Here is a 26636-nt window from a genome sequence, read left to right as displayed (position 1 = left end):
TTCTTTCATTATGATTTTATTGAGAAGCAAGAAGAGCATGCAGCTTAGGTACAGAGATTCATATATCACTTAAAAGATATTAAAGAAATAAAAATTCCAGGTAGACTCCAGAAGACTCAAGTGATATGAATCCAGTGACAGGACATGGGTCACTGGAAAAAAGGCATGTTCATCCTATTTGGTTTTTGTTCTGTGGTTATAACAAAATCTATACTTAGTGGAGGGTCCAGACAGGCTTCGGGGAAGACTGAAAATGTTGAGTGCTGTAACTGCATAATATGTGATACATATGAAAGTGGTCCTTAGTTCGTGTTAGAAATGGGTACCTCTAACTTACTGCAAAAAAAGTTTAGGCTCTTGCCTGTTCTGCCTAATGCTATTTTCATCCTAAGATGAGAATGTTGTTATCAGATGTTCTCTGCTTGCAGCTGTATGTATAAGAAGAAAAAAGTGGACTAAGTGTGCATTTAGAGATAAAATTACCACTAGAGGATCTAGTGACTTCTTGAAAATAGTGAATTATAACGAGGAATAGCATCAGAACCACCACGTGGGGATTATTTCCTTCAGAATCATTGTAGCATGCAAGCAGCTCGCTTGGCTTGAATAGCTTTGGTAGTCTGTAGCTTTCACAAAATTGCTTTGTTGCTAATCATATTCTAAATAATTTTTCACGGTAAAATCAGCACAAGCAATGGTCACGTGGTCTTCATTAGTCAGTTTTGCTGAAACAGTGTAATCTCCCTGTATGAGACAAACACAAAGCAAGAGATTAGCCCATCAGTAGCATATAATGCTTTTGTTTCTATGAGGGATTCCTCTTCCTAGAAACAGAATAACACTTTTCCCATCAAGTTCCTCCGAAACCTTTTCCATTCAAATATTTCAGAGCTGGTAAAGGACTTGACCATATTTTCTGCCAAAGTACTCTCATCAGGGATATCAGTGCTGACAGCACAAGTTCAAAATTAAAACAGCACAAGGGGAACAAAATGTTTTGATGTGGAAAAAAAAAAAAGCACCTTCCAAATCTGTGTAACATCTCATGTTTCTTATGAGCAAGTACAACTATGGCCTGTGCTGTTTAGCAACTGGAAGGGGAAGAGGTGCTCAGTTGTCTGGCACTTCTCTTCCTTGGATCTTCTTGTTCAGTGTATACACTGTTATAGACATGAATTTTTACAAGAGAGCACCTTGGGGGATGTGTGTGTGTAGGTGACTCAACCTGTGACGATTTCCTATATAATAAAACAGAGGTAGTTTAATTTCAAATTGCATAGTTGAAACTACTAATAATTCAGGCTTTGGTGAGAACTTGTATCATTGCAGTGCAAAAACCCTCAACATTAAAGGAGCCATGGCTTTTTTTTATTGGTCAAAACTGTTCTCTTCAGACATCTGGAGTAGGAGAAGCACTGGGCAAGGGAGGTGACAAGGCTAACTTAACAGATTTGGAGAAAGAGGTGAACTAGATTTCATTCACTTGAGATTGCTGGCACTCCAGTATTTCTTTCTGTGTTTTTTTTTTTTTTTTTTTCTGGAGTGTGGAGGGGAGCAAAACCTGGGGTAGGCGAGCTTGGCAGCAGTGACCTTCTGGCTTTGAACCATAGAAAGATCTTGCCCTGCTCAGAACTCTTCTGGTTGTGGAGTAGAAGGAGGCATAGCTAGAATGAGTCAGGTTTCTTGCCATTTGCTTTTTACCATGGTATTTTTAAAGCACTAACTGGCCTGCGTCCTCACAGAGAGGTTCAGTTTAAGTGTAACAACCAACTTTAGAGAGAGGCCCAATGGCAACATGTTCATGAGAATACAGCCTTGTTGTAATGGCTGTGCAGACTGTGCTAATGTCCTTTGGGCTGCTCAGATGAGGCTGTTCTTTGTAATGAGCAGAAGACAATTGCTGCATGGAATAACTCCTTATTGCTGGCATGGAAGGATGGTGTAATTTGCCTGACTGATTAATTAACAAAAAAGGCTTCCTGTTCCCTTTCTCACAAGTGTGTTAATTCTCCAAAAGCTCATAGTTTCATTCATGGAAGGGAGCTTATAACAACTTATTTCCACTGCTTGTTAGTGATTAGATTTTTTTTTCCTTCTCCAGAACAATTTTTTGCTCATGGGTAAAAATTGTTATTAAGAGAACTGTGAACAATCTTAGAATTTCTGGCTCCAAATTAAGCTAACTTGCCCAGAATTGGGGTTTACTGGCCTGTGTGGATGTTTCTAGGGCTTCCTCTTGAGCTAAAGACCTATTCCTCAGTTTGTCTAGAGCCTTTACTACGTAAGCATCCTCAGTGTGTTAGTAAATCTGCTCCTGGAGCAAGATGCTGGCTGATACAAGCTTGGGCATTCCAGTGTGAGACATCAAAAGGCATTGCCCAACACAGTATCTGTAGGTGTAGCCTTTAGGGAAGCAGGATGGTAAGGGTGGGATAACAGCATGCATAAGGGGGCGCAGCTCCCTGTGTGAAAGGCCTGGAAAATGAAAGTTGTGGTTGCTGCTATCACCAAGAGAAGACCGAGATGTATGAGATGGTAGCTGCTTTAAAGGCTTGATCCTCCCAGAAGCCAGATATCCTTGTTACTGCCTCCACAGGTCTTGGTAAGCCTGGCTTTCTGGGACTCATGCCCTTGTTCTTTATTTCTGTTCTGGTCCTGTTTTCTCACTTTTTTCTGCATCTGGACCAATCCAGTGCTGAGCAGGCCCCAGACCTAATCTTTGAGGCTCTGACACAGGTTTTACCTCTGCTGCTGAAGAACTGAGAGCTCATGCTGTGCTTCTGTGTGAGTAAATCTAAGGAGTGTTTGACTGACCACCTGAACTGTGTGCTTTTGCAGTGCTTTCTTCACCACATTCTCAACTAGATGCCTTGATGATACAGATCTTGCCTTCTCCCCATCAATCCAGTCTCTTTATGTATGTGGCTAAAAATCCTGTGTAATTTACTGGTCAAATATAGCTTCATGTTGTGCCCAGTTAAGAGATGCTGTGGTGCATTCAGCGTTTGAAACCTATCTTGCTTTGTCATGTGATTTGGTTGACCTTCTAGAAGGGAGACTTATCTGAGAGTGGAGAAGACTGCTTGTAAAGAGCATCTGTAATGGATGATCAAGAAATTTAGAGCAGTGCCTAGGGTACTGTCTGCTTTCTGGTCTTTCTAAGAAATTGTTTTCTTATTTTAAGGCTCCATAAGTCCAGAGAAAGCATTCTTGGCCTGGTAACTTGTACTTTCAGTTGTGACCTAGAAGACCTCTGTGTCTATGTACAGTGGAACACATACAATCGCAATAGTTATCTAAATTGCATTTACAGCCAGTGAGGATGAACAAGCTGCTCAAAATTGTTCAACCTTCTAACAAGTGAGCTGAATCGCAGCCTTGGTCTCAGTAGTCCCTTCGAGCTGTGTCTTTTGTTGCTATTTTAAGAGTAATAGAGGGGGAGCCTACTAAAGAACTATATAGCTGCATGATTTAGTGCTGGTAAGAGGGGGTCTGCTATCCTAAGAAAACCTGTCCATCTCTGGATAACAGTGTCTCTCTAACAAAAAGGATTAGTCATGTAAACATTATCAGATCTGGTGTGCCAGCTAGGGGAGCTTGGAATATACTGATCTGATTGCTGGCAGTCCTCTGACCATACCTCATCCAGAAAGCCCTTCTGCTTGGGAGCACCACTGTGACCAACTTACCTGTGGGATTTCTTTGATTCCCAGTGTGACTGGTCCCTCATAGTAGAGGTGTTCTGAAAAGTAAAAATGGTGGTGGGTGGTTAGACATGCAGCACATGAAGGAAACGAGCAGTTGATTGTAAACACTTTTTTGTAACAGCACTTCAAAGTGCTCCAGTGACAAGTATTATGGAACTGCAAAGTGCTCTATACAGTCTTGCAACAGACCTCCAGAGCAAAAAGCCAGGATGTGTACGGCCTTACGGGCGAAGTGGGGCAGAGCCTGGACTCAAGGAGGACCTGCAGCCCCTCTCTGAGTGGAGGAGGGGGGGCATGGCTTTGCACAACCAGGTGGGTGTTCCTATGTCAGCACGCATCCTGCAAATGGGGAAATGAAAGGGGAGAGGGATTGCCAGATACAAGTCTTCTAGCATGATCTATGAAAGACTTGCAGCTGCAATAGTTGAACTATACTGTTTTGGTAACATCAAGAAAAAACAATCTGAGCTGAGTGTTTCTGTAGGTGTGGACTTCTGACTGCTTGCTGAACATGGCCTTAAAGTAATAAGAACATGTCTATCTTACTGTTGAGGGAGCGTTCACCAAGAAGTTACATGATGTACTAAAGCCATCACAAGTTGTGTTGGTAACTGGAATAGAGCCCAGGAGTTCCACCTTTCAGTCCTCATCTCCCTAATTGCAAGACATGTTTGCCCTGTGCTGTTGAAGAAAGGGCAACTTTGGCATTAATGGACAGAATTAGCAAGCTGTTCTGCAGTTCCTCCTACTTTTTCGTAGCTTAGTGGGCCAAACTGTGCAGACTTGACTGAAAATAAAATTTGTAGATGTTTCAGTATTTCAGAATTTCTTGCACAACTTGCCCTCCACAAGTCATGGAAAAGTCTAAGAACTGTTTAAGGATTCTCTTTTGTAGGTGTCATGAAATAGTCTTTACTTTGACAGTGATAGAGGAGTAAGTGTTTCATCATATTTATATGAGCGTGTGCTGGCATCTTGATGCTTGTCACTTCTGGAGAGTTGTTTTAGTGCACTCCCACTGTGGTGGCTTAAACTTTCTCGTGGAAAATTGGATGAAAGGTTTGTAACATGTTTATGTCGTATGGTCCATCCCACTGTGCAGTAGGTATCTGACTTGGAAAAGACTCCACAGGAGGTCTTCTTCATGCATGCTATGAAATATTAGTCAATGCCTTGTAATAAACTTATATGAAAGAATTATAACTGTGAGAGAAACTAGGAAAATAATTCAAGAAACTTGAGACATCACCAATGTTCTACACCTTTGCATTAATGAGGAGTTTGTTAAATGTAATGCCCTGTGATCCTGGGAGGTGGAGAAGATGCAGAACTTCTTAGGGTTGCTCTGAAAAACATATTGGCAAAACAGAGACTAGAATAAGTATGTTTTTGGCTTGTGGCTCTCAAACTGCTTGACTATGCTGCAGCACTCATCCTGTACTCATTCCCCTCTACATACCTGGCTACTTGGGACCAGGGAAAGACCTGAACACCAAGTCTTTCCTTTTCAAAGAACAGTCACCATTGCTGCTTGTTTCTGTGCATGAAGCAAGAACCCTGGAGTCTGACACATCTCTGCTGCAGAAAGCAGTGACTCAAGAATTTTAAAAATACAGTACAGCCTACTTCTCAGTTCACAACTTTAATGGAGCCTAAATGGGAGTTAAAGGCACTGCAGACTGCATGACTTGAGTGATGAGTGACTCCACTGGGACTTGAGCTGTATGTGTGTTGATGTGTGCCAAGTCATGCTGTGAGTTGCTGCCTCAGGGTGGTGTGGACCATGTAATGGTGTGGCTCATGGTTTGTGTCCTTTTGTTTGATTTTTGTTTGACTGTGACTCCTTTAGTCAGCTCTGAGCCTAGCAAATCTTGGATGGATGCAGAGGAGAATGGAAACTGGGCTATGAACAATTGCTCTTTCCCCAAGTTGCCCTCCACAGGGACATGGATGCTCCTCTTGGATCCTGTGGCTTGTTAGGGTCTCACCTAGGCTGTCAGAAAGCCATCCAGAATCTAAACATAGAGATGCAGCATTCAAGCTCTGCAAAGCCTGTATTTTAAAATGAAGTAGGAATCATTAGGCCATAAATTTGTTTCTGAAATGATGGCAATGTTAATCTCTCCTTCAGTGTAGGTAGGAGCTGCTATTTCCCTCCCCTCTTTGTTGTGACAAAGTAATGATTATGTCAGAAGTAGATGCATGCAATCTTACAGCTCTGCCTCAGCCCTCTGAGAAGTTTTCCATGATTGCCCTGAGATGTGGTAGCTATGCTTGTGCTTGGTAATCAATGGAGTTACTCTCGTGGGTTGTACTATCTTTTAGGGAACCTCCAACTGTGGAGCTAGGTGCTGTGTGTCCAGTTTGAGATCTTCATTTACTTCATACTGCATATGCTTCAGTGTTGCCCTTGTTTAGCTCTTCCTATTCAGGAGTCGGAGCTACAGGAGACAGTCCAGTGAAGGGCCACTGATATGATTAAAGGACTGAAAAATCTTTCCAGTGAGGAGAGTATGAGGGAGCTGGGACTGTTCAGCCTAGAGAACAGAAAGATTAGGGGAGAGTACATAAACACGTACAAATAGCTGAAGAAAGAATGTAAAGGAGATGGAGGCAGGCTCTTTCCAGTGGTGCCCAGTGACAGGACAAGATGTGGTGGGCACGAACTGAACCACAGGAGGTTTGACATCAGGAAAGACTCTTTACTGTGAGGATGGCTAAGCACTGGCAGAGGTCGTGGAGCCTCCATCCTTTGATATATTCAAAAATGCCTTCTGGATGTGGTCCTGGGCAACTTAGGTGGCCCTGCTTTAGTAGGTGGGAGTTGGACAAAATGACCTTAAGAGGTCTTTTCCAACCTCAACTATTCTGTGGTTCTGTAACCAGGCCTCTAGAAAACTTGTGACCTTCCTCACTTCAGTGGTGAGGAGAGGAAAAAAGGACTATGCCGCTTTCAAAGTACATCCTGATAGGAGAGCAAGGGCAGCTTTCATTTTCAGCTGGTTGAGAGCTGCCAGGAAATAATATGGGTCCACAGATTTGCTGAATTTTAGTGTTCATATTCACTTTGGACCATGGCAATCTCCTCAGTGCCTATGCTGGCTGGATCAGGCTTTTCAAAGCCCATTCAATGTTTCTCTCGCATGAGGATTTCTGCTATAACTCCAGAAGTGTAAACATCCTCCAGGACTTTAAGGACTATAGCTTATCACAGCATCCTTCATATACATTTTTCTCTATATATTCATACATTTTAATATTCCTCTGTTGAAAGAGGATGAACACATCTGCTGCAGTAAGTGTATCTCACGAACACTAAACCTAGCTCACTGAAAGAATTCTGTGGTCTTTTTAGAGCAAGTCCAGATGTAGTTGCAAAAAAGTGCCAACATTTGGACCAGCATAAATCACGAGTGGATTTTTTTCAATTAAAAATTTCCCTATGTCCCCAACCTACCTAAGCTGTGGTATCTGTCAAGCATGCTGTCATCAGTGGTGTGCTTTCAGTCCACCTTCCATTTTCAGCCCTCTTTCTTAAAGACTTAATTGAAGGTGATTTCTGTAGAGCATCCTGGAAAACACTTTCTAATGTACCACTGATTCAAGGTCATATTACTGTATTTGTTCTAACAGCTTTTCATTGTTGTTCCTGCCAAAAGTAGTTCTTTTCTAGTGAGCAGGCCTCTAGTAGCTTCCAGTCTGAAGCAGAGCTTTCAAATGTGTAAGAACCTCCTGATGATTGCTTCAAGTTACTACTTATCATTTATCGTGGAGATGCTTCTCATTCCTGACAGAACACCTATAATGAAATTCTGACTCCTCTTTCTCAAATCTTCCTTGCACTGAAAATCTTTTTACATTCTCACACTCTTGTACTATATAAAGGCCCTGTACATCTGCACCCACCTCTTCCTTTTTCTATGTTTAAAATCTTTTTAGAGCTTAAATGCTCCATTTTGGAGTTCTTTTAGGACACGATCTTGCACCCATGCAGTTGACACACAACTTCTGTGACTTTTAGGGATGCAGGAATGATCTGAATAACTACCAGCTATAGATGTATAGTTAAGTGAGAAAAACATATATAAATACATAGCTGGTGAGAAACATCCACTCTCTTTACCAGGGAGAAAAAAGTGAGATGAAGGGGCTAAGCAAGATGGCATTGTGTGTAAGCCCAAAGAACTAGCTTTGTGGTGTAGCTGCTTTCTCAGAAACATGTACCTAAAATATCAATGTGATACCCAGTTCTGTAATTCATGTTATGTTCTCTACATTTATTTGCAAATACTATTTTAGAAATTTGCTCACTGTAACACCTACTGAAAGAGGCAATAATGTAAAGAATGGAGGTCTGCAGCAATGGGGGTTCTATGGTTTGGGAGTGTGCACAAGGAATCATGCAAGTGCTCTGACGGTGCCTTCATCAATTGGGTCTGAAAGAAATCTTGCAGACTTGCAGAGGCTGCAACTAACTTTTATCAGAAAGCTTTATATTAAGCCTGCAAGTTGTGGTTGGCACATTGCTAAATATTACCCTGGTAGGTTTTTTTCTCTGATTTTAGTGATTGCATTAGGAAATCTGTTAAACTTTATGTAACTGTGTTCTTTGGAGGAAATGGGGAATAACTAGCACTTTCTACTAAAAAAGAGGAAGAGCTGAGTTCATGTTGTGCCACAAAGAATTTAGCAGTTTTGTTGTTATTGTTCTTAAATGGACAATGGTCCATTTCCTTGCAACTTTTACACTAACAACTTCACAACAGGCATATAGCTCAAAGAAAAAGATCTTGGAGTCCCATTTAGGAGTCCCAGTGAGTAGTGCCAGATGTGACCTTTGCTTAACATAAATAGTAAATACTACATGATTATGATGAGCATGAAACCTCCAGCTATATCGAGTCTCCTAAAGTATTTCCAGTCATGGAAAAACTTTAGCATTATGGGAGAGTAAAGAAAAATAAATCAACTCCAAACACCCAAGACTTAGCCACATCCAGCTCTTATAAGCCTTTTTTTTTTCCTTGTAACTTCTGCTACACTTGTCCACATCAGTAAGTGGACCAACAAAACCTATTGCAGAACTATATTCTGTCTCATTTTGGGAGAAGGAGGAAGAGGCAAATTTTGGCCTCCTCAGGGAAGGCAAACAAATTCTGTGTGGAACTATATCTGAACTCAGGTCAGGTCTGGCCAGATATTGGAAATGTTGCCTGTACAACAGGGAAAAAGGAGGACTGCATGAAAAGCTTCAGTTGAAAGGGCTATCTGTTCTTCTGAACCTTTACTAGGCTGCATAGTTAGCCATTCAAAATGTTGTCCTTTCTGCATAGATATTGGGTCAGATTTACAGCTGTGCTAATATGGTGAATTGTGGCTGTGCTGAATTGCCTCAAATTGGTCTTCAGCTCAATTTTGTGTCCTAAAACATGGGTTAGAACCAAATGTCAGCTAATTAAGAAATGCGACATTTTTGGTTTGAACCTTAGTCTGAGAAAGTTCACTTCTTTCCTACTGTGATTTAATTACTAAATAAAAGCAGCTACTGAACAAGAGGATGTGTATTAAAAAGTGTGTGGCAGAGGTCCTTGCACTAACTTAAAGATGCTCCTAAATGAAGATATATAGTATTATTTAAACAATCAACTATGGTGTATATCATAATGTACTTCAATTAGTAGAAACAATCACCTGTCTGTTTAAGATTAAGGGACTTGGAAACCCCAGGAGATTTTGACTTTGGCTGAACGTGTGAATAGAAGTTTGTGCTCAGCTCAGGACTTACTCTATTTCTCCTTAATGTATTCTCTAAAGGATGTTTAGTAATTCATCAGGATAAGGTAGTTTTTCAATAGATCTGTGGGTGGATATTTTTTTTCCCCTTGTAATTCAATACACAATTGAAGAAACCGCAATTAATTTTTTTTGTCTATCTGGCTCACAGGATTTACATAATTGGTTGCTCATGTAGCATTTCTCTATGATTCTTTGTGATTATTTCTATGCTGTGTGAAATGTCTTGGTAATTTTCCAGGGGCTATCTTAGCAGTAGTGCTGTGCATGGTCTTTAAACTCATAGCCCTTGCACATGAATCATTGCAGTGTTGTCAGGTTGGAGATGCAAGCGAATGGAAGGAAAGCAGAGCTGTTGAAACTAACTGGTGCTCTAACAACTCAAACTTCCCTGCAGCTCCACCTGTTTATTTTAAAATCAGCCTAAAGAGATGTTCATGATGTAGGAGGGATTTCAAAATTACCATTTAAGATACATGGATATTGCAGTCCAGAAATGCAACTGTATCTCTTCTGGACATACCATGGCTAGCTTTACACTACCTGCCTTGGGTTGTGGCAGGAGGGACTCTGAGGTGCCCAGGCTTACCTGGGATCAAAGATGCCTGCTTTCTAGGGGCAGCTAACGCCACTGTAAACCAACTAGTGCAAGTCCTCACCAGTTGGCAGTTTGGCTGTCATGAACTGAAATAATCTGACTGCCACACAGGCACGTGTTGAGCAGAAACAAGATGCAAATCATAGATGGTATCAAATAGTATCTTGGTCCAAATTTCTGTACCCAAGCATAATTCCTCTTAAAGTGCGTTAAGAACTGCCTTTGAGGACAGGAAGTGTTACTTGCTCAATAGTGAAGAACATGTTCAGAATGGCTTGTTTGTTTGCTCAGCAATTTCTTTTACAGAACTGGCCTTTATTTTTTTGTCATATTTCTTGCTCACATGGCAATCATGTGGCTATAAATAGGGCTTATGAACCTTTCTGCTGTTGGATGGGGTCACATTAGCACAGTTTTTTTTTTTTATGGACTTGAAATCTCATGCGTGTGCAATATTCTGTGATTAAAAGAAAAGCAAGCGAACAGGTTAGGGCAAAAAGCAGGCTCTGAAATTAAAATGTCTTTGTCCTACTGTGTTTCTGTCATTCGTTAACATGCTATTGAAGTAAATAGAACATTATGACGTATTGGTGTGTTTAACAGCACAGCGTGTGCATCGTGCTTGGAGCATTCAGTAGCCATCAAACACTTAGTGCTACCTAAATTACCTCCTTTTTTCTTTCCACAGAAAACAAGTTTAGAATGACCCGGCTCACAAAGCGTATCTGAGTAGGTTAAGACAGTCTTCCCATTTATGATCAGGTCAAGCTTGACGTACAGTTCCTTGATGCTGTGTCCTATACACAAAGCAGAAGGAGAGCTCAGAGAAAGTGCAAGGGTAAACAGTTTTATTACTTTGTTTTTAAAAAGATTCAGTTTTTTTTCCCCGCTGCTGTTCGAGCCACTGAATGTTTTCTCTTCACTGAGAACTCCTGATATATAGAAATCCATGCTTCAGGAACAGGCCTCTAAATTGCTTAAGGTATAAACAGGGGATATAATAGCATATATCTTTATTATTAAATAAACTATGCCTATGACATTCTTTGACTCTGAGGCCAGCTGGCATAGTAATTTTTTGTGTCCATACATCTAAACTTTCTTTCCTACTGTCCCTAGTACAGGGACCACATCTGATGGGTGTATGGAAACAGCCTGTGGCCTGTACCAGCTGCTTGGGAAAATGGTAGCTGGCTCAAGCCAAACATGTGCCAGGGACCAGCATAGCAGCTTGGCAGTGCTGGGAGGTTGCCTGCTTGTGCCTGGCTTGTGAACATAGATACAGTCAGTGAGACTACTGGATTTAGAGGGAGGTCCTGTACTCTGAGTTGTTGGAAAGGTATTACAAATGCCTGTAATGCGATTTTACAGGCCTGTATAAACTTTGCAGCCACCTGAAAACTGATGCTCGCCAGGCAAAAGGAGGGAGACCTTTTGCGTGCAAAGAAGCATTCCCAAGTGCTAAAAGACACTTGGCACACAAACTTATTTTCAGCACCAGGAGCATTCAGCATTGGTCTCATATTTATGCTCAGGTAGTAGAGGTTCTAAGTGAGCTTGGGGCCAACAAAGTTGCAAGAAGATGGCTTTGCTGTGCAAGAATCACAAAGCAAGCTATGACTAATATTAACTTGTGCACCCAGCCCACGAGCTCAAATGCAGTTCTGCTTTTGACCTTTTCTTGCTGATCAGTCAAGTGCTGAAGAGTATAATTTCAGCTAGCACAGGTGGTGAGCTGATGGCATGACTGTTGCCTCAGGTCAGCACTTCCTCAGCACTCTCCCAGCATGCTTCTCTGCATGCCCAGGGTGGGCAGAGAGGTGCCCCCACCTTGCTTTGTGGGAGTCCCTTTGGTTTCCTGCCTGCAAGGGTCAGCCTTGGCAATTTGGCGAGCGCTGCTGGTGCTGACAAAAGAGTGTTGGTGCTCTAGCTGTCTCATTCAACAAGGCTCTCCCCAGGAGACTTTGTTGTGAAAACAAGCTCTAGAGCAGCCCCCACCTTGGCTATCCATATGTACAAATGAAGCATGTAGAGAGGAATAGGGGCTGAGGGGTGATATGACCCACTTAAGAGACATAGGTAGTCTGAAGCTGGGCTGATAACAGAACTGATATTTTTGTAGCCCTGCACAGGTTTTGAAATTTCTCAGAAGTGAAGCCCATTCATATTTCATAGGAGGTTGTCACCCTTGCTTACTTCTTAATAGCAGCACTCACACATTAATTACCTGTTCAAAGAATAAGAAAATAGCACTTCACTTACTTAGGACCATTGCAGCTCTGATGTTAAAGGTGTGGGTTGTGATATCAGAGCAATGGTCAATGCTGAAAGCAAAATCTTGCTGGGGATCTGTTTGGAGACAGAAAGCAGTGGTTAACTATTTTTATTTTTAATGATATACCGACTGTATAGAAGAAAACAATAAAATATAAAAGTGTTATAAAAAGCAGTTTACATATTCCTTAAATTCTCCAAGATGTGCTCAAAGCTCCCATACCCTGTGTTTAATAGCTACTTCTGTTCTTCCTGCCACTTCAATCTGAAGCGCATTTAGATGATAGCCTATATGTGGCTAAAACCTACTGTGTCGGAAAATGAGCCAAGTTCAGGGAAAGCAAGTTCCCCACAGCTGTCAATACTCATTCAACAGTGAAGTTGTAGCACAGCTGCTCTTCCCAGGATTTGTGCATTACCATTCCCTCCTCAGCACTGATGAGCCATTGGTTACGATGGTGTTTTTTAACTCATTTATATCACAAGATGGCTTGGTAAGGCTGATTAGGAAACTGAATCCTGAAGTGGGATGAAAAGTCCAAAAATGGAAATAAAATTGTGTAACTGAGATCTTGCAGTATTTCATGCCGAGTCCACTATTGTGTGATATTTCTAACCCAGGAAATACTCTACACTTCTCCCTCTCTGGGAGACATTAGCAGAGCTGGGGTCAAAGGGAGCCCTACAGTTGATGACTGACATGAACGTGGTTCTTGCCAGTTCCTGCAGTTCCTTTCTCTGCATCAAGCCCCAAAGTCTTGTACAAACTTAATCGCTTTTTCCCTGCTTCCACCTTCTTCCTTGCTAGCCTCCATGAGACTCCACGCTGTGCCTGAAGTCTTGCCAACATGCCACGCTCTGGTGACAGCCGGCAGCAACAACTGACAGCTCAGCTGCCACAACCAACAGCACATGGAAGTGTTTTCCAGAGCCGTGGCTGGAGGTGGAAGATTTGGCCAGTTTGGAAACATATCATCTTGAGCCTCAAGGCTTGCTTTAGTCATAGGTTTGTCCCTCATAGTGGCTTTCCAGCCAGCCTGTGCATCTAACTTCCTTCTCTGTGGAAATCAGAGAAGTGACTGTGGCATGTGCAGAAGCAGCTGTAGGCTCCCTGGTTTACATAGAGCTGGTGGTGACAAATATAGACTTAGGAATTGAATTATGTTTCTAAGTTATTGTTGCTTGAGGTAACCTTCTTGCTGAATTGAAAATAACAGGTTGGGAGAATTCTCCTTTGCTGTGGTGAAACTTGAGTCACAAGTGTACTCTGTGAGGCTGAGCTAGCATCTCCATAGTCTGACTCTATTTTTGCAGCAGTGCCTCATAGCTGTAACAGCTAGCAGGGAGCAAGCCTGGGTGACCAAAGACTGATTGCATAGAGGGGAGCATGAAATGAATGAAGTGCTGGGAGGAGCTGGGGGCTCTAACTAAGCCAGGCTCTGCAAGTACATGGATTGTCAGTGTGGTCCAAAAGGAGCTCCTGAGTTCTAAGTTCTGGTAAATTAAAAGATCTGTTAAAGAGGGGAGATAAATGACACTGGTATTTCCCACAGCTTTATGTCCCTGGGCTGGATTTTATCCTCCACACCACTAAAGCAGTCTCTGATCGAGACAAAAAGTTAGTTCCTGGAGTTGTTTATCAGCTCAAGCATGACACAGAGTCAGAGGGCTGTATTTCTTCTCTTCCCATATTTCTGTCAGTTCTCGCTTTGTTATTGCAGCCTCAGAAGCTGTTGCAATCAGGTAGGAGAGCAGTTTCCTGCTCCAGGCGGAAAGCATGTCAAACTTCTCTTTTCTCCAGGACCGTTATGTCTGCTTCCCCTCTGGTCTCTACCACCTCTCAGGCCTTGGTTTCCGCTTTGCTCTGGACTTCTGCAAGAATGCCTCTCATTTCTGTTTTTCACGTGGTGTGATAATAAGGCTCAGGAAGCAGCCGCTGAGATTCAGAGCAACTTGGGAATTGATGCCGACAAACAGTGCTGTTGTCATATGACTAAGATTGTCAGCCCTGTAATTTCCAGAGCAAGATATGGTCAAAAATGGCACTGCAACCTATACAATGCTCTTCTCTTTTCAGAGAGACTAGACTGTGCTTTAGTCAACAAATTAAACCATGGTATTAAGGCTAGAAGCTGATTTTTTAGTTCAAAATTTCTCATCAATAACTGTTTGGATGGAAAGGTGATGTTCATGAAACCAAGCTTCGATGGAAAGCATAGGCTTCTTATAACGAACCTGCCCTCAGGGTTCTTTTAGTTTGGATATCTCATGTCTTTTTTTTTTTTTTTTTTTTTTTTTTTGGTGTGGGGTTGTGTTTGGTTTTGAGTTTGTTTGTTCTTTCCTATGGGTTGAGCACTCTTGCCAGATGATATATTTCATGGTGCATTGTAGCCATGGTTGTCTTCTACTGCACCACTACTGGTACAACATAGGACTCTGGTGTATCCAGAGAAGTGTTGTCTGGTCCCCAGACAGGAAGAAAACATGGAAGCACTCACACAAGAAATTCCAGCAAAAATTGCGGTTTAGAGCATTTGGGTTTTTTGGTGTTAGTCCATTGCTGAGAAATGCAAACTTTTCCACTGGGAAAAGAAACCCCAATTAATTTTCTCACCATCTCCCTGTGGAAATTCAGGCTATGATTTTGCAGTCCAGCATCTTAGATGTTGTGGTGTATGTGGGGTCTCCTGCTGAAATCAGTTGAAATGATGGCTGTGTTGCTAAAGCTATGGTGCCAGGGAGTCTGGGTTCCAAAACATGTAGGCAGAAAGGTTGCTGCTAAAAGGAAATGAAATAAAATAGTGGCTTTTAAGAATCTGATGAGTGAGGATGTCTGTAAATTCAACTGTGCACTACGAACTAAGGTAGTGTGCCATAGTGTGGCAAAGGCAATTCGAGGCAATTACCATTTTTCTTTCATTTCAGATGCACAACTGTGAGTCATTGTGTCTCTTATGGAGGTTTAATACTTACTCTTCCTTGTTTGCCTCAATCTGAAGTGAGCTGGTTAGACTGAAAAAAATACATGTTATGTCTTTCACATGTGTAGAGCAATAACATTTACCGTTAAATCTCTTAAATACGTGGGGCTGCCCTTCAGCTTTCCACTTCCCTGCAATATTTCATAGTGCACAGTACTGTATGTTCCCAGACTTCCCTCCACCCACTCCCTTCAATCTGCTCTGTGTTCCATAATTAAAGCTAGAAACTCTTCAACTGGTTGCAGAGTTTTTGCTTTTCCAGATCAGTTTTGATATATCACCAACATTTAAAATGTTGCAGGAAGTTTTGCAAACATGTTGAGGTTTATCAGTAAAAATCTGCTTATTGTGGGGGGAAAGGGCCCTTTTTTTGTGTCTCTGTGTATCTTTCCTATCCACCATAGGAAAGAACAGCCCAAGTACTTCTCGCAGCTAGCACAAAGGTGCCTGGGAGCAGGCTTTTGACCGAAGTTTGCGTCTAGACAGTTCTAAATCTTTCAGGTAGCTGCACTGAGAAAGAGGCAAGTCTTTGGCCTTTGTAAACAATCAGTGCACTGAGAGATCTCTTAGACCCCAAGTTATTTGAACTTGGTGCTGTGGCTAATGATGAGCTCTCAGCTGTATCTAGCACTGAATGTACATCTCTTACTGAAGACTGGCTTCTGTAGTACAGTCCTGCTTTGAGAGGTAAATTTGGGACATACCTGGCAGCTTGCCGCTGATCACCCCTCACATGATGTAGTGACAGCTGACCTCATGCATCCCACCTCCCATTTCGCCTTTACCCAAGTACGCTAATGGAGTTTTATTGCTATACTGGCTTGGTATGTGGTTTTCCTTGCATATGACCTGTAATAGCACCATAGTGCAAGATTTCAGCCTTGCTTACTATTGCAAGGTGCTCATGGTGACAAATTTGGCTGTTTTTTCTAGAAGACTGAGCAGATGTGCATAGTACAGCATAGAAGCTCAGATGAGTTCCTGAACTCTTCTTCCTATTTTTTTTTTTTTCCCCTCGCTCTTGTTCTTGGTAGAAGGTTCGTAGGTAAGCTAGCTCAGATGTATGTAAAGTGGTGTATCTGTGTGACGCTCCTGGCTGCAAGCCTTGTACCTTTGACGGAGATTAACCCTGTAACAGGGACAACAGATGGGAACATAATTTCATGCCTCAGTTACTGCAGTTGCGGGCTACCAGCTCATGCTACTGCTGAACATGAGTGTGCACCAAGCTACAGGGCTGTGAGCTGGGGCTGCCTTTACACCCTGCAGCCTCCTGTGCTCTGGGAGGTGATCTCCAGCAGGAACATGAAGCAGACAGCTAGGAATGATCATGTGCTAACTCACTATGGCTATGTCCATCAGAGGCTGAGCTGCTAGATGACTAACTGGGCATTACAGAAACTGCATGGACAGATGGGAAGCACCTGTTATAGCAATTTTGCTGGGCTGGTGTACAACAGACTCTGTCTCTTATTATTCTCTCTCCCTCCCCCCCATCTTGTTAACTATCCTTTACTGGCTTTGCTCTCATCTGAATCTGCTCTAAAATCACACTGTTTCCATATGAGAATCAAAATCAGTGGCATGAGTGAATAGAAGCAGCAAGCAGGCAAGCTTTGCTTGTAAGAGTCCACATCTGTAAGTCTTGCAGTGGTGAGAAGATCTCCAAATAGGTAAGTTTTGGGTGCTTCAAAATAACACTTTTAGGAGCTGATAAGCCACAGAATTGAATGGAAAGACATAGATGCACCTGGCTAGGGTCATACAAGGACAGACTGGTGCTAGAGGAGCTGGAAATTAGCACAAGGAAGAAACATTTAGTAATTACCAAACACTCCTCACCTTCAAAGCTCTTAATAAAATTAAATCATTAGTCCTTACAACATTCAAGGTGATGAAAGGAGAGGGAAAGAATGAGGAACTGTTTGGGATCTCAGACTTTATGTATTCACTCAACATTTTCCCTTTAATGCTTATTTAAATAAATTAACCTGAATGTTCAAGATTATATTTGGCACTGGAATCTACTTATAAGGTACTGAGGAAGAAGTATCAGGTGAATTAGCAGCTCTCCAGTTATGCATCTAGATTTCCCTGAGCACCTTCATTTAATGAACTTCCCTTTGGGCCTGCCTTCACTGCGTGCCACTGCTATGTCCAGACATGGCTGGGAGGAGCAGTGACTCTCTGTTCAGAGGGGAGCAGAATAAATTGAGCAGAAACTCATGTTGGCTGTGTCTAGTTTATCACGAGGATGCTTCATCCCAAGATGCTCACCTCAGACATGACCAGCTCTGGGCTCTTGCCTAGTTCAGACTGGCACTCTGGCCCGCTTTGCAGAAGTCATGGTATGTTTTATCTCCTGTACCTTTCTGGTTTGCTTAGGCAACATGGAGGTGAAGGAATAGGGAAGATTACAGTTCACGTATCCTTAATGTCCTGGGGAATTGTGAAATTGAGAAATGTCCCTGGGACTGTGGGAATTCCCCTTTGCAAACAGCCCTTTCAACTCGTGGTCTCTGAGGCCTGCTTAAACCTGAAACTCTTGGAGATGTCTAATGGACTGAGTAATTGCTTCCTTTCTGATAAAACTAACACAACTATAGAGGGAAGCCTGAAGATTTGATCTCAATATAATCTAAAAAACCCAAGAACACTAGCAAGAGAAACTTAAAATACAGCTTTAAAAACAAATAAATGTTTGTGCAATATTTAAAACATTTCCAGTCTCTCAAGAACACTGAACACTGGTAATGCAAAGAGCAATTGCACACTGCTTGGTTAAGTTAAGGCACTGGCCCTACTGCCTGGTGTTTGTGGCCCTAGTTTTGCAGCAAGGTGATTCCAGTGTCTTACAAAATTACTCTAAATAAAGGATGAAGACTTTGTCTCTTGCTACTTCAAATAAAACTCCTTGAGTATAACGGATGTCTAAATTTGCAAATATTCAGAAACAGTGACTCAGAAGGCTGGCAGCTTCTCCAAATATGTTGCTGGGGCACTGGAGCACTGACTGCAATAGTAGCAGCATTTGGCACGTGAGGAACAGATATGGGATGCAGGATTCAGCCTGTGAGCAAAGGGCTTGAAGTGTGGCAGGTGGAGAAGAGAGGAAGAGATTTGCCTGATACCAAGCTGAGCTTGCCCAGCCACCACTGATGGCCACAGAGCTGCTGGTGGCCTGGGCAAGGAGCTGTGTGGTGTGATGAGCTGGAGGCAAGCCCCTGTAAAGACAGAAGGTGTGAGGGGCTTGCTGGAGGGCTGAATTTGGGGATAGGGTTGTCACCAGCATGCATAAAGCAGCCTCGCCAAAGACTTGATCTAGGTATCCCTGCCTTTTCCTCCCTAAACCACCTTTCTTGACAGCAGGCTTATTAGAGCTGTTTGCCAGGGCTCGAGGGGAGGCACACTGTCTGAAGGTTCACGGAGACTTTCCTTCCTTTTGCCAGTGGTTGTATTTGGAAAGGGAGGTTTCTCTGTTTTGTGTGGTATGACAAAGTTTTGTCTAAGTCTGAGAAGATAAAACTGAAATATGCCATCTTTGAGGGACAGCACGGACAGATCTGTATTTGTATTTGATAATCCTGATTTGTCCCAGTTAGCTTGACAGAGAAAGGGGAGAGGCAGGGCAGGCTTCATCTACAGCAGTGTAACAAGAAAATACTGCATTAATTTGGGCCCAGTAGGGATTGTATTAGAGAAAGAAAGTCTTTGTTTTTCTGTTCTGTTGGTGAGAAAACACCATGCACTGCATGAGTGAGATGCATACAGTAACTGCCTGTATTCCTAATCTGATCTTTCTCTTCTCTCTCCATGTGGGTTTTTTTATCATACTTTATACTGCTGTACTTGAGACAGATCTCTGGACATCAGTGATTGCCAGTATGACTGGGGATTCACAACAGACTTGCAGACTTGTACCAGAAATAGAAGCAAACATTACTAGAAACTGCCCTGCTGTTAGACACATGCCATGCTCTGGGATAGCAGGCTTTACAGCTGATTATACAGAACAGTAATCAGCAGCATGTAAATGGGCTAAATATTCCTATTTTCCCAGGATGGGTTGAAAACCAGAACAGGAGTTTGGCAGTAAGCTATAATTGGAATGGCATGCTCCCTCTGCTGAGGAAGCTAGCTGGGTTCCTGCCTGCTTGATCACCACTGGATCATTTGACAGGAGCCATCCATCTTCAGGTGAAGAGGAAACTGGTGCATTGAATTAATTAGTAGCAGCTTTCAAGATCCTAGCTTTTGGCAGCTGGAAGCTCTCCTGAGTCTAAAAGCAGTATCTGGGACAGATCAAAGGTTTTGGATTTGGTACATGGTAGTTCTGTACAGGGTATTTGGACATCTTGTCCCTGATGGCCACTGTTCCTCCATGGTTTTAGGTTGTCATAAGCCTCCTTGAAGTTGGTGCAGTGACATTAACACACAATAATGCTGAAGTCTTTTTTTTCCTAAGCTGTGTTAAATTTTCTTAGATTATTCTGGATATCTTTTCTGGTGGATGCTAAATCGCTGTGAGAACCTCATTTCCTGCCTCTGTTTTCTTAAACTGTAAGAATAGTAGGGTCTAGAGCTGTTCTGAGGCCTTGATGACAGCTCTAGATGACATGATGTGGCAATGTCAAGAAAGCCTAGCAATGTTTCATATGCTTACACAGAAAGGTTTACACTGGAGCACTTACGAGAAACTGTGGTTTGTTCTTGCTCCTGACTTTATGCAGTGACTGTGCCTTTTGATAATTTCTACTTTATGTAATATAGGAGCTAAACTCAAATTTTCATCAAACTGTTAATACAGCTGTGAGACACCTGTTCAGCGTATCGGACCACTCCTCTGTAAAGACTCAAATTCAGCATGCAGCAGCAAATGACAGTTCTGCCTTACCCACAGTACTTCTTGACTGTAATGCAAAGTTTTCCAGGTATGTCTCTCCTATTTGTTTCCAAAGGGGAGAATACATTTTCCTGTGGCTTGCCTTGCAGGCTGTTACCCCTCCTGCTTGCAATACATTAGTGACTCAGTGGCTACAACAACTGAAGACATGGCAAAAGTCAATAGGTGGAAAATGTGTCTGCTAGTTTAGATTTAGCAGCTGGAGATAAGCAGGAGGGGCTGTAACGCATAAACAACTCTTGCAGTCCATGATGCAGGACCTTCGTTGATTTGGTGAAGAAATGGACACTGTGAGGAAACATCTGAGAAATAAATTAGATGGGAAAATTTAAAGTGTGGTTGGAAAAGTTCAGCTGAGGTTAATTCTCTCCATTACTAGTCTCAGTGAAAGCATTAATATTGCTTTTGCTAAATGGTTCAAAGTCTAGATGATGAACTTAATTTTTTGCCGGAGTACCTTGGAGGTATGAAATTGTCTCCTGCTCCTCCTTACCATTCACATTTTAAAACTTACTATATACTCTCCCTTCTCTGAAAGAAGAGGCAAAATGAAATCAGAACCACCTTAAGAGGTTACATAGGAAAGTAAAGTTTTAATCCTCTCTAACAAAGTGGAGAATTAAATAGATGAGGTAGTTTTAATTCATAGAGGGGACCAAAATTTTGAAAGAAGATTTACAGTTGCACTCATATTTATGCTACCTTGATTCTGACAGTAGCTTCAGTTTGTTAGGATCTGGTGCCAGAAATATGCATGTCAACATCTGGCCTTCCTTCTGGAATAAGTAAGCTATACCACATGAGTACAGCAGCAAGGCTATGACACTAAGATGGCTTGGACACAACAAATGAGAATTTCACTTGAAATAATTTTTAAGTTTGTTGATTTTTTGCCCATTAGTGATCTATGCAATGAGAGATCAGAGGGGAGTTGGTGTTTTGTGACTTTAAATAATTTAGAAGCAGAAGTCATTGCTGGAGATTGCTTGAGGGAAATAAATAAGTCGAAGAGAAGCATCTGGCTCAATTGGTCTGCCAAAAAACCCAAAGAATAATGGAAAAACCTTCTCTTACCAAGTGTCTAGAAGAACATTTGCCCTGAAGATGCACAAGGTGAGAATTTTTGGCAGACTCTTCTTTGCCAACTGAAGCTATTGGATTCCTTACATCCTTTAACTAAAGGATGTAGGTGTGTGGCCGGAGAGGAAAAAAGAATTAGTAACATTGGTTACATAAAAAAGGGAAAGTGATGTTCTGTAAAATTAGTGCTGCAGTGATGATAATTTAGCAGGATTGTTTACAAGTTGGTATTGCTGATTGAGCAGGGATGGGTGTTACAGGTCTATTTTTAAAAAAGGAAAATGAAGATTTTAAGCTAGTTAGTATATTTGATCTCTCAGTATGTAGGAGAAAAGGATATGACTGGCTGAGTGTGCGAAAGGGAGCCTAGTAAGACAAAAACTATTCATCATGGACAGAAATAATCAGAAAATTGTAATCTAGCCAGTCTATCAGTCTCCACTTTTAGGCACTGAAACGTTCCCTCAAAGCAGAGTTTAACAGGAGAGTGTCTATACTGTGCAATCTGAACAGAATAGGTTCTACACCAGAATAACCCTGATGACTTCAAGGGGCCATTTTAAGAGATCCAAATCCGAGCTCACAAGTTTAAAGAAAAGCTGTACAAATGAGAGTTTCTCTGTCTGTAAATGCAATCCAGTGCAAACTCATACTGAAGTGGGCAGTGCTGCTCTCTCCTACTGTACTAATGTAGCGCAGGAAAAAGCTTTATAGAAATGACCCTGCCTGAAGTGTGACAGAGCTATGAGCCATGGAGCTCAGTGGATGTAAGTTCAGTCTGACTTTGCTCTGTTTAGGAAGTGACACTGGCACATAAAAATAATTCTGTAGATGACCAGAGGGCCCTGCTTCTTTGACTGGCAGAAGACATTAATTAAAGCAAATGGTTACCCCTATCCCTAAATAATTTTTTTTTTTAATTTAAATATGTAGATACATAGCTATAAAGCTTGTAAAGAAGGGTGCAGTGAGTTTCATACTTGGGTTCTGGAGGTTGAAATGAATACTGATTGCTTGCTGCTTCTACTGAAACTTCAGCTAATGGCTATTAACCTTTCTTCAGATGGAAAAAAAAAAAAAAAAAACACAAAGAGAAAAAGCAATTAAAGCCAGAGATTTATTGGGAAATGTGTTTGTTTGTGATAGTAAAAAATCCCATGTGATCTGAACAGTGCTTTATAAAGCCAAGGGAATATTTCTCAAGATGTTGTCTCCAAATACTACTATTTTGACTCTCCTGAAGATCTCCCTGAAATTCCCTGTTATTTACTCCCATGCACAGAAAACAAAGTCCTTAATGGCTGATGCTCTCCAGACCATAAGAACCTTTTCTGCACTGTCAAGAAATCTATGGTTTCAGGGAGCTCTGAAATGTCCCAGGTCCTAATCTGAATGTAGAGCTTTAATCACTGAGCACACTGGGCTGGGTTTGCTGGTTGAAATGAAAGCAGACATTCTGAAATACTGGTTTGTTGACATAGGCTCAACTAACATTTCAAGAAAGAGCAGTAAGAATAGCTGGAAAAATTTTTCATGTGTCTGCAGCAGCAATCACCTGCTTTATTTACCCTATGAAGAGGGCCCTATTTGAACACTGCATTGTGATAATGTTTTCCTGGCTGATTAAGACAATTAAACTTACATGAATAGTCTAGAAGCAGGTGCTGGTAGCTGTGTTGAGGAGTTGTATTTTTTAGTCGCTGACTGGATTGCACTTTGCGCTTTCAGATGCCTGACACTCAAATAACAGTGGAATCTGCTCAGGGCACTTTGCTACTGTTGCCTTCCTGCCTTTCCCTTCCCAGACAATCACCTTTTAAAACATGTCTCGAAAGATAAAAGTTATTATCGTAAAAATCACTGTGAAATTAAAAGGGCTAGGAATCAGCCATTTGTGTAGCGGATTCTTTTCATGTCTCTACATAGACTTGCCAATTACGATTCTCTTTTTCTCAGTTGGAGATGTTAACCTGTGCTGCTTTTATCTCGGGATCCCTGCCTAGGTTTCTGAAGTGATTTGTGGTCATCGAGATCTTCCTTCGTTGTTGTCACTTGTTCCTGGGAGGAAGATAGGCACTGATAGGAAATGTCTTGCTATTTATAGACTGTCTAGCTGTTTTATCTCCTGTGGTTATCTAGAGGAGGCAGCATACTGTCTATTTACTTCACTTTTAGACCACCCATATCTCAGCCTAAGTTTCTCGCCATGGACTTGCTGCTGAGACTTTTTTTTTTTGGTCTGATTTTTTTAGATGACTTTTTTCTTTACAAGTGCATTATATTGATCGCTAAGGTCTTGTCTAGCACTTTCTTTTGATACATGCCTGGAGGTCCTGGTTATTGAACGTTTAGTCTGATGTGGCTGGGTGTGAATGGGGATCCTTTCTATAGCATACAGAACATGGACTGAGGCTGAGGGCTTGATGCATGCCTATATATTATGCATTATAGGGGCAGGATACAGCTAGAGCAAGTGCTTGCAATGGAATGGGGACTTGCTCCTGGATACAGGCCACTGCTATTCTTTCTGTGTCTTCAGTTATCCACCTAAGCTTCTCTGCTACACTCATCACAGTTATATTAGCTCATATTCTTGGCTTTAGTCAGTTTTTTACTGCATTATAGGGGAAGATCTGATGAACTGCAAAGTAAAAATGAACACTTAACTACTCTTTAAATGCTCAGACTGAACTCTATTAATCTGTTGATAGAGGGCATTCAGCTCCAGAAGTGAAGTTGTGAAGTACTTGGCTAAAATTCTCTCAGCTTCCTTAATTTTTACTTAATTCAACCCTGATTCACTGATAACATTCTAGAGTTTATAGTAACAGCAACAGGGATGAAATCCTGACCCTTTTGAAGCCAACAGGAAATACTTTACCCAAGATTTCATACCAGATACCTCACTGCAGCCGTTGTATCACAAAAATGTGTCATCCTCTGGCACCTTCAGTGGAGCAGGAAATACCATGGGGATTTCTCAGACTGGAGGGACACGTGGGGCAGTCTTCCCCTGAAACAGCTAAAGAGTATGGGCAGTTGCCTAGCATTGACTCTGTGCTTGCTGACATTACAAGGTTGTCATGAGAAGGATTGTTGCGAAAGGGTTTTGTCAAACCTAGGCACTAGCACGTCTGTTTCCTCCTGGGTAAGAACAATTGACAGGACACAGATAAAGAATGAAGCTATGTTCTACCCATCTAATTGTGTTCTACAGTGAAACAAAGTGGGGACAAAGCTTCCCCTCCCCTGAAAGGGTGATCGGCACCTTTGGCACTTTTGTGAGCTTGCCAATGAGCTCAGTAAGAGCAGTAGCAGTGCCTTCTCTGAAGGGAACGTAGACTAGTGTATTTGGATTTATACTCCCCACCCATAGATTTTTTTGGGCTCAGCCCAAAACACCTTATATTATTCTACTTTATGCAAGTTACCAGACTATGAGCTGGGTCAGCAGAGATGCAGATGGTGCACCCTGGTCTGATGCTAGAGGTGTGGTAGCCTCTGGAAAAAGGCAGGGCAGAACATTGTGACAGCAGTTGTGAGTGTTGCCACAACTGAATCTGCCAGAGCTGTGAGGAAGCAAGGAAGTGGGCTTCAAACAACGAATCTGATTTAATTCTTGCATTGTTTCTACATGTGTGTAATCTTCTCATCTCCTATAGTTGTGTCCAGGAGAACAGAAAACCACCTTCAGTATTGGGACCTGACCTGTGTGATCTCTGGCTTGTGCTTCTGAAGCTGTGAATTCCTCCTGAATGAATGTACCTCTTACCTTTCTGTGTGTGGCAAACCAAAATAAGTGACATACAAGCTCTAAACAAATGCATTTTGTTAGCTAGGCCCTTGGCGTGCATAAAAGAAGCAATACTTGACTGACATGTGCCTAGGAGATTTCATCATCATTTGAATTGACTCAAACTATAGGCTGTGCCTCTCTGTCAAGGCATCTCATGCTACCTGAGACCTGTTGAGGAACAGAATTAACTTATACAATGAATTCTTACTAAAATAAAGGTAATACCAAAGATTGTATTCAATATCTAATTAAATAATTTCATAATATAGTATACCCATTTATAATATGTGGAGCCTGACTTTAGTCTTCTGGGAGCAGGCCAGTAAAGAACAGTATTACAAATATTTATTTACTTCTCTTGTCCCTCACTGCCTTTATTTTAATGGGTGTGCAAAACTGCATGAAAGCTACAGGGGAGAAAAAGCCCCCTGGGAAACCCTTTGTATCAGGATGAATTGGAAAAACAAACTCTAGGGTGCTCATTTGCCATGAATCGCTTTTCACATCACGTGCAGAAAATGAATGAGGCGTCTGTGAATCTAATTCCCTTTGTCCCAGTTGTAAAGCAGATAAGCACAATAGGAGAGGCACAAGGCCAGCAAAGCAAGAGGTGGAAAGCAGGCACCATTCAGTGAATTAATTTTCAGTCATTCCAGTGCAGCTTGCTCCTTTTCTCGACAGATTTAAAGAACAAACAAAACCCTATGGTCCCTGGGAAATGCCTCTGTTAAGTGCTGCCGCTGAAGTCTTGCTAAGCACAGTGGCAATGGTGGAGGACATGAATCCTTCCCACTGTCATGCTGGGTCCCTTGTCACTCCAAGTGGGAGGACAGAAAGCACATCACCATAGCCTTGCTGCACATTAGGAAAACAGCAGATCAGTGCATTGAAGAGTCTCTGTCGTTCCACAGGTAAAAAAGATAAAGATCTAGGATCTTCCTCTTTTTTTTTTTTTTTTTTTTTTCTTTTAACCTAATTTCAGGATAAAAATCCTAGTCATCTCTCATGCTACAGTGGCTTTTTGACAGCTGTTTATTATTCTGAATTAGGGTACATTATTTCTTCTATTTTCTTCTATCTAAATACAGTTAGATTTGTGTGTGTGTGCGTGTGTCAACCAAACCAGCTATATTTGAAAGACTAAAAATATTTTAGCTGAGAAACCCGGTGCTGGCTTGGGAGTGTAACCCTTCCATTCATTCCCTGGTTTATAAGACTCTCTCACTGCATAAGAACAACTTTGTTGCCCAGCTAAAAGGAAAATGGAAATTTTAAAAGTCTCACCACAGCTTTTGTAATGTATTTCCAAGTTGTCCTCTTTGCAGACTGTGTGTATAGGCCATTCTGTGCTGGCATTGATGTAAAGCAGGACTAAGATGAGAACAAGAACATTTGATGTCTTCATGGTGGTGGTGGTAGCTTGCAGGATTACTTCTGTCTCTTGCAAGCCCTCTGTGGAGGGAGGCGTTCCTTCCTTTCTGCAAGGGAGACAGGAGTTACTACA

The 26636-nt window shown here is 41.8% G+C and overlaps 1 protein-coding gene across 1 annotated transcript; it reads right to left on the bottom strand.

Annotated features, from left to right (window-relative positions):
* On the bottom strand, positions 1-26636 carry LY86 (lymphocyte antigen 86). The gene is made up of 5 exons (XM_009959054.2): positions 26417-26636; positions 12361-12447; positions 10767-10895; positions 3690-3742; positions 1-744 (listed from the first exon to the last, which is right to left on the bottom strand). Exons 1-5 carry the CDS (start codon positions 26535-26537, stop codon positions 649-651), a joined length of 486 nt encoding a protein of 161 aa, XP_009957356.1. The 5' UTR covers positions 26538-26636; the 3' UTR covers positions 1-648.

This window comes from Leptosomus discolor, chromosome 8, assembly GCF_034619465.1.
Source record: "Leptosomus discolor isolate bLepDis1 chromosome 8, bLepDis1.hap2, whole genome shotgun sequence".
NCBI lineage: Eukaryota > Metazoa > Chordata > Aves > Leptosomiformes > Leptosomidae > Leptosomus > Leptosomus discolor.
This window is presented reverse-complemented; position numbering and strand designations above follow the sequence as displayed.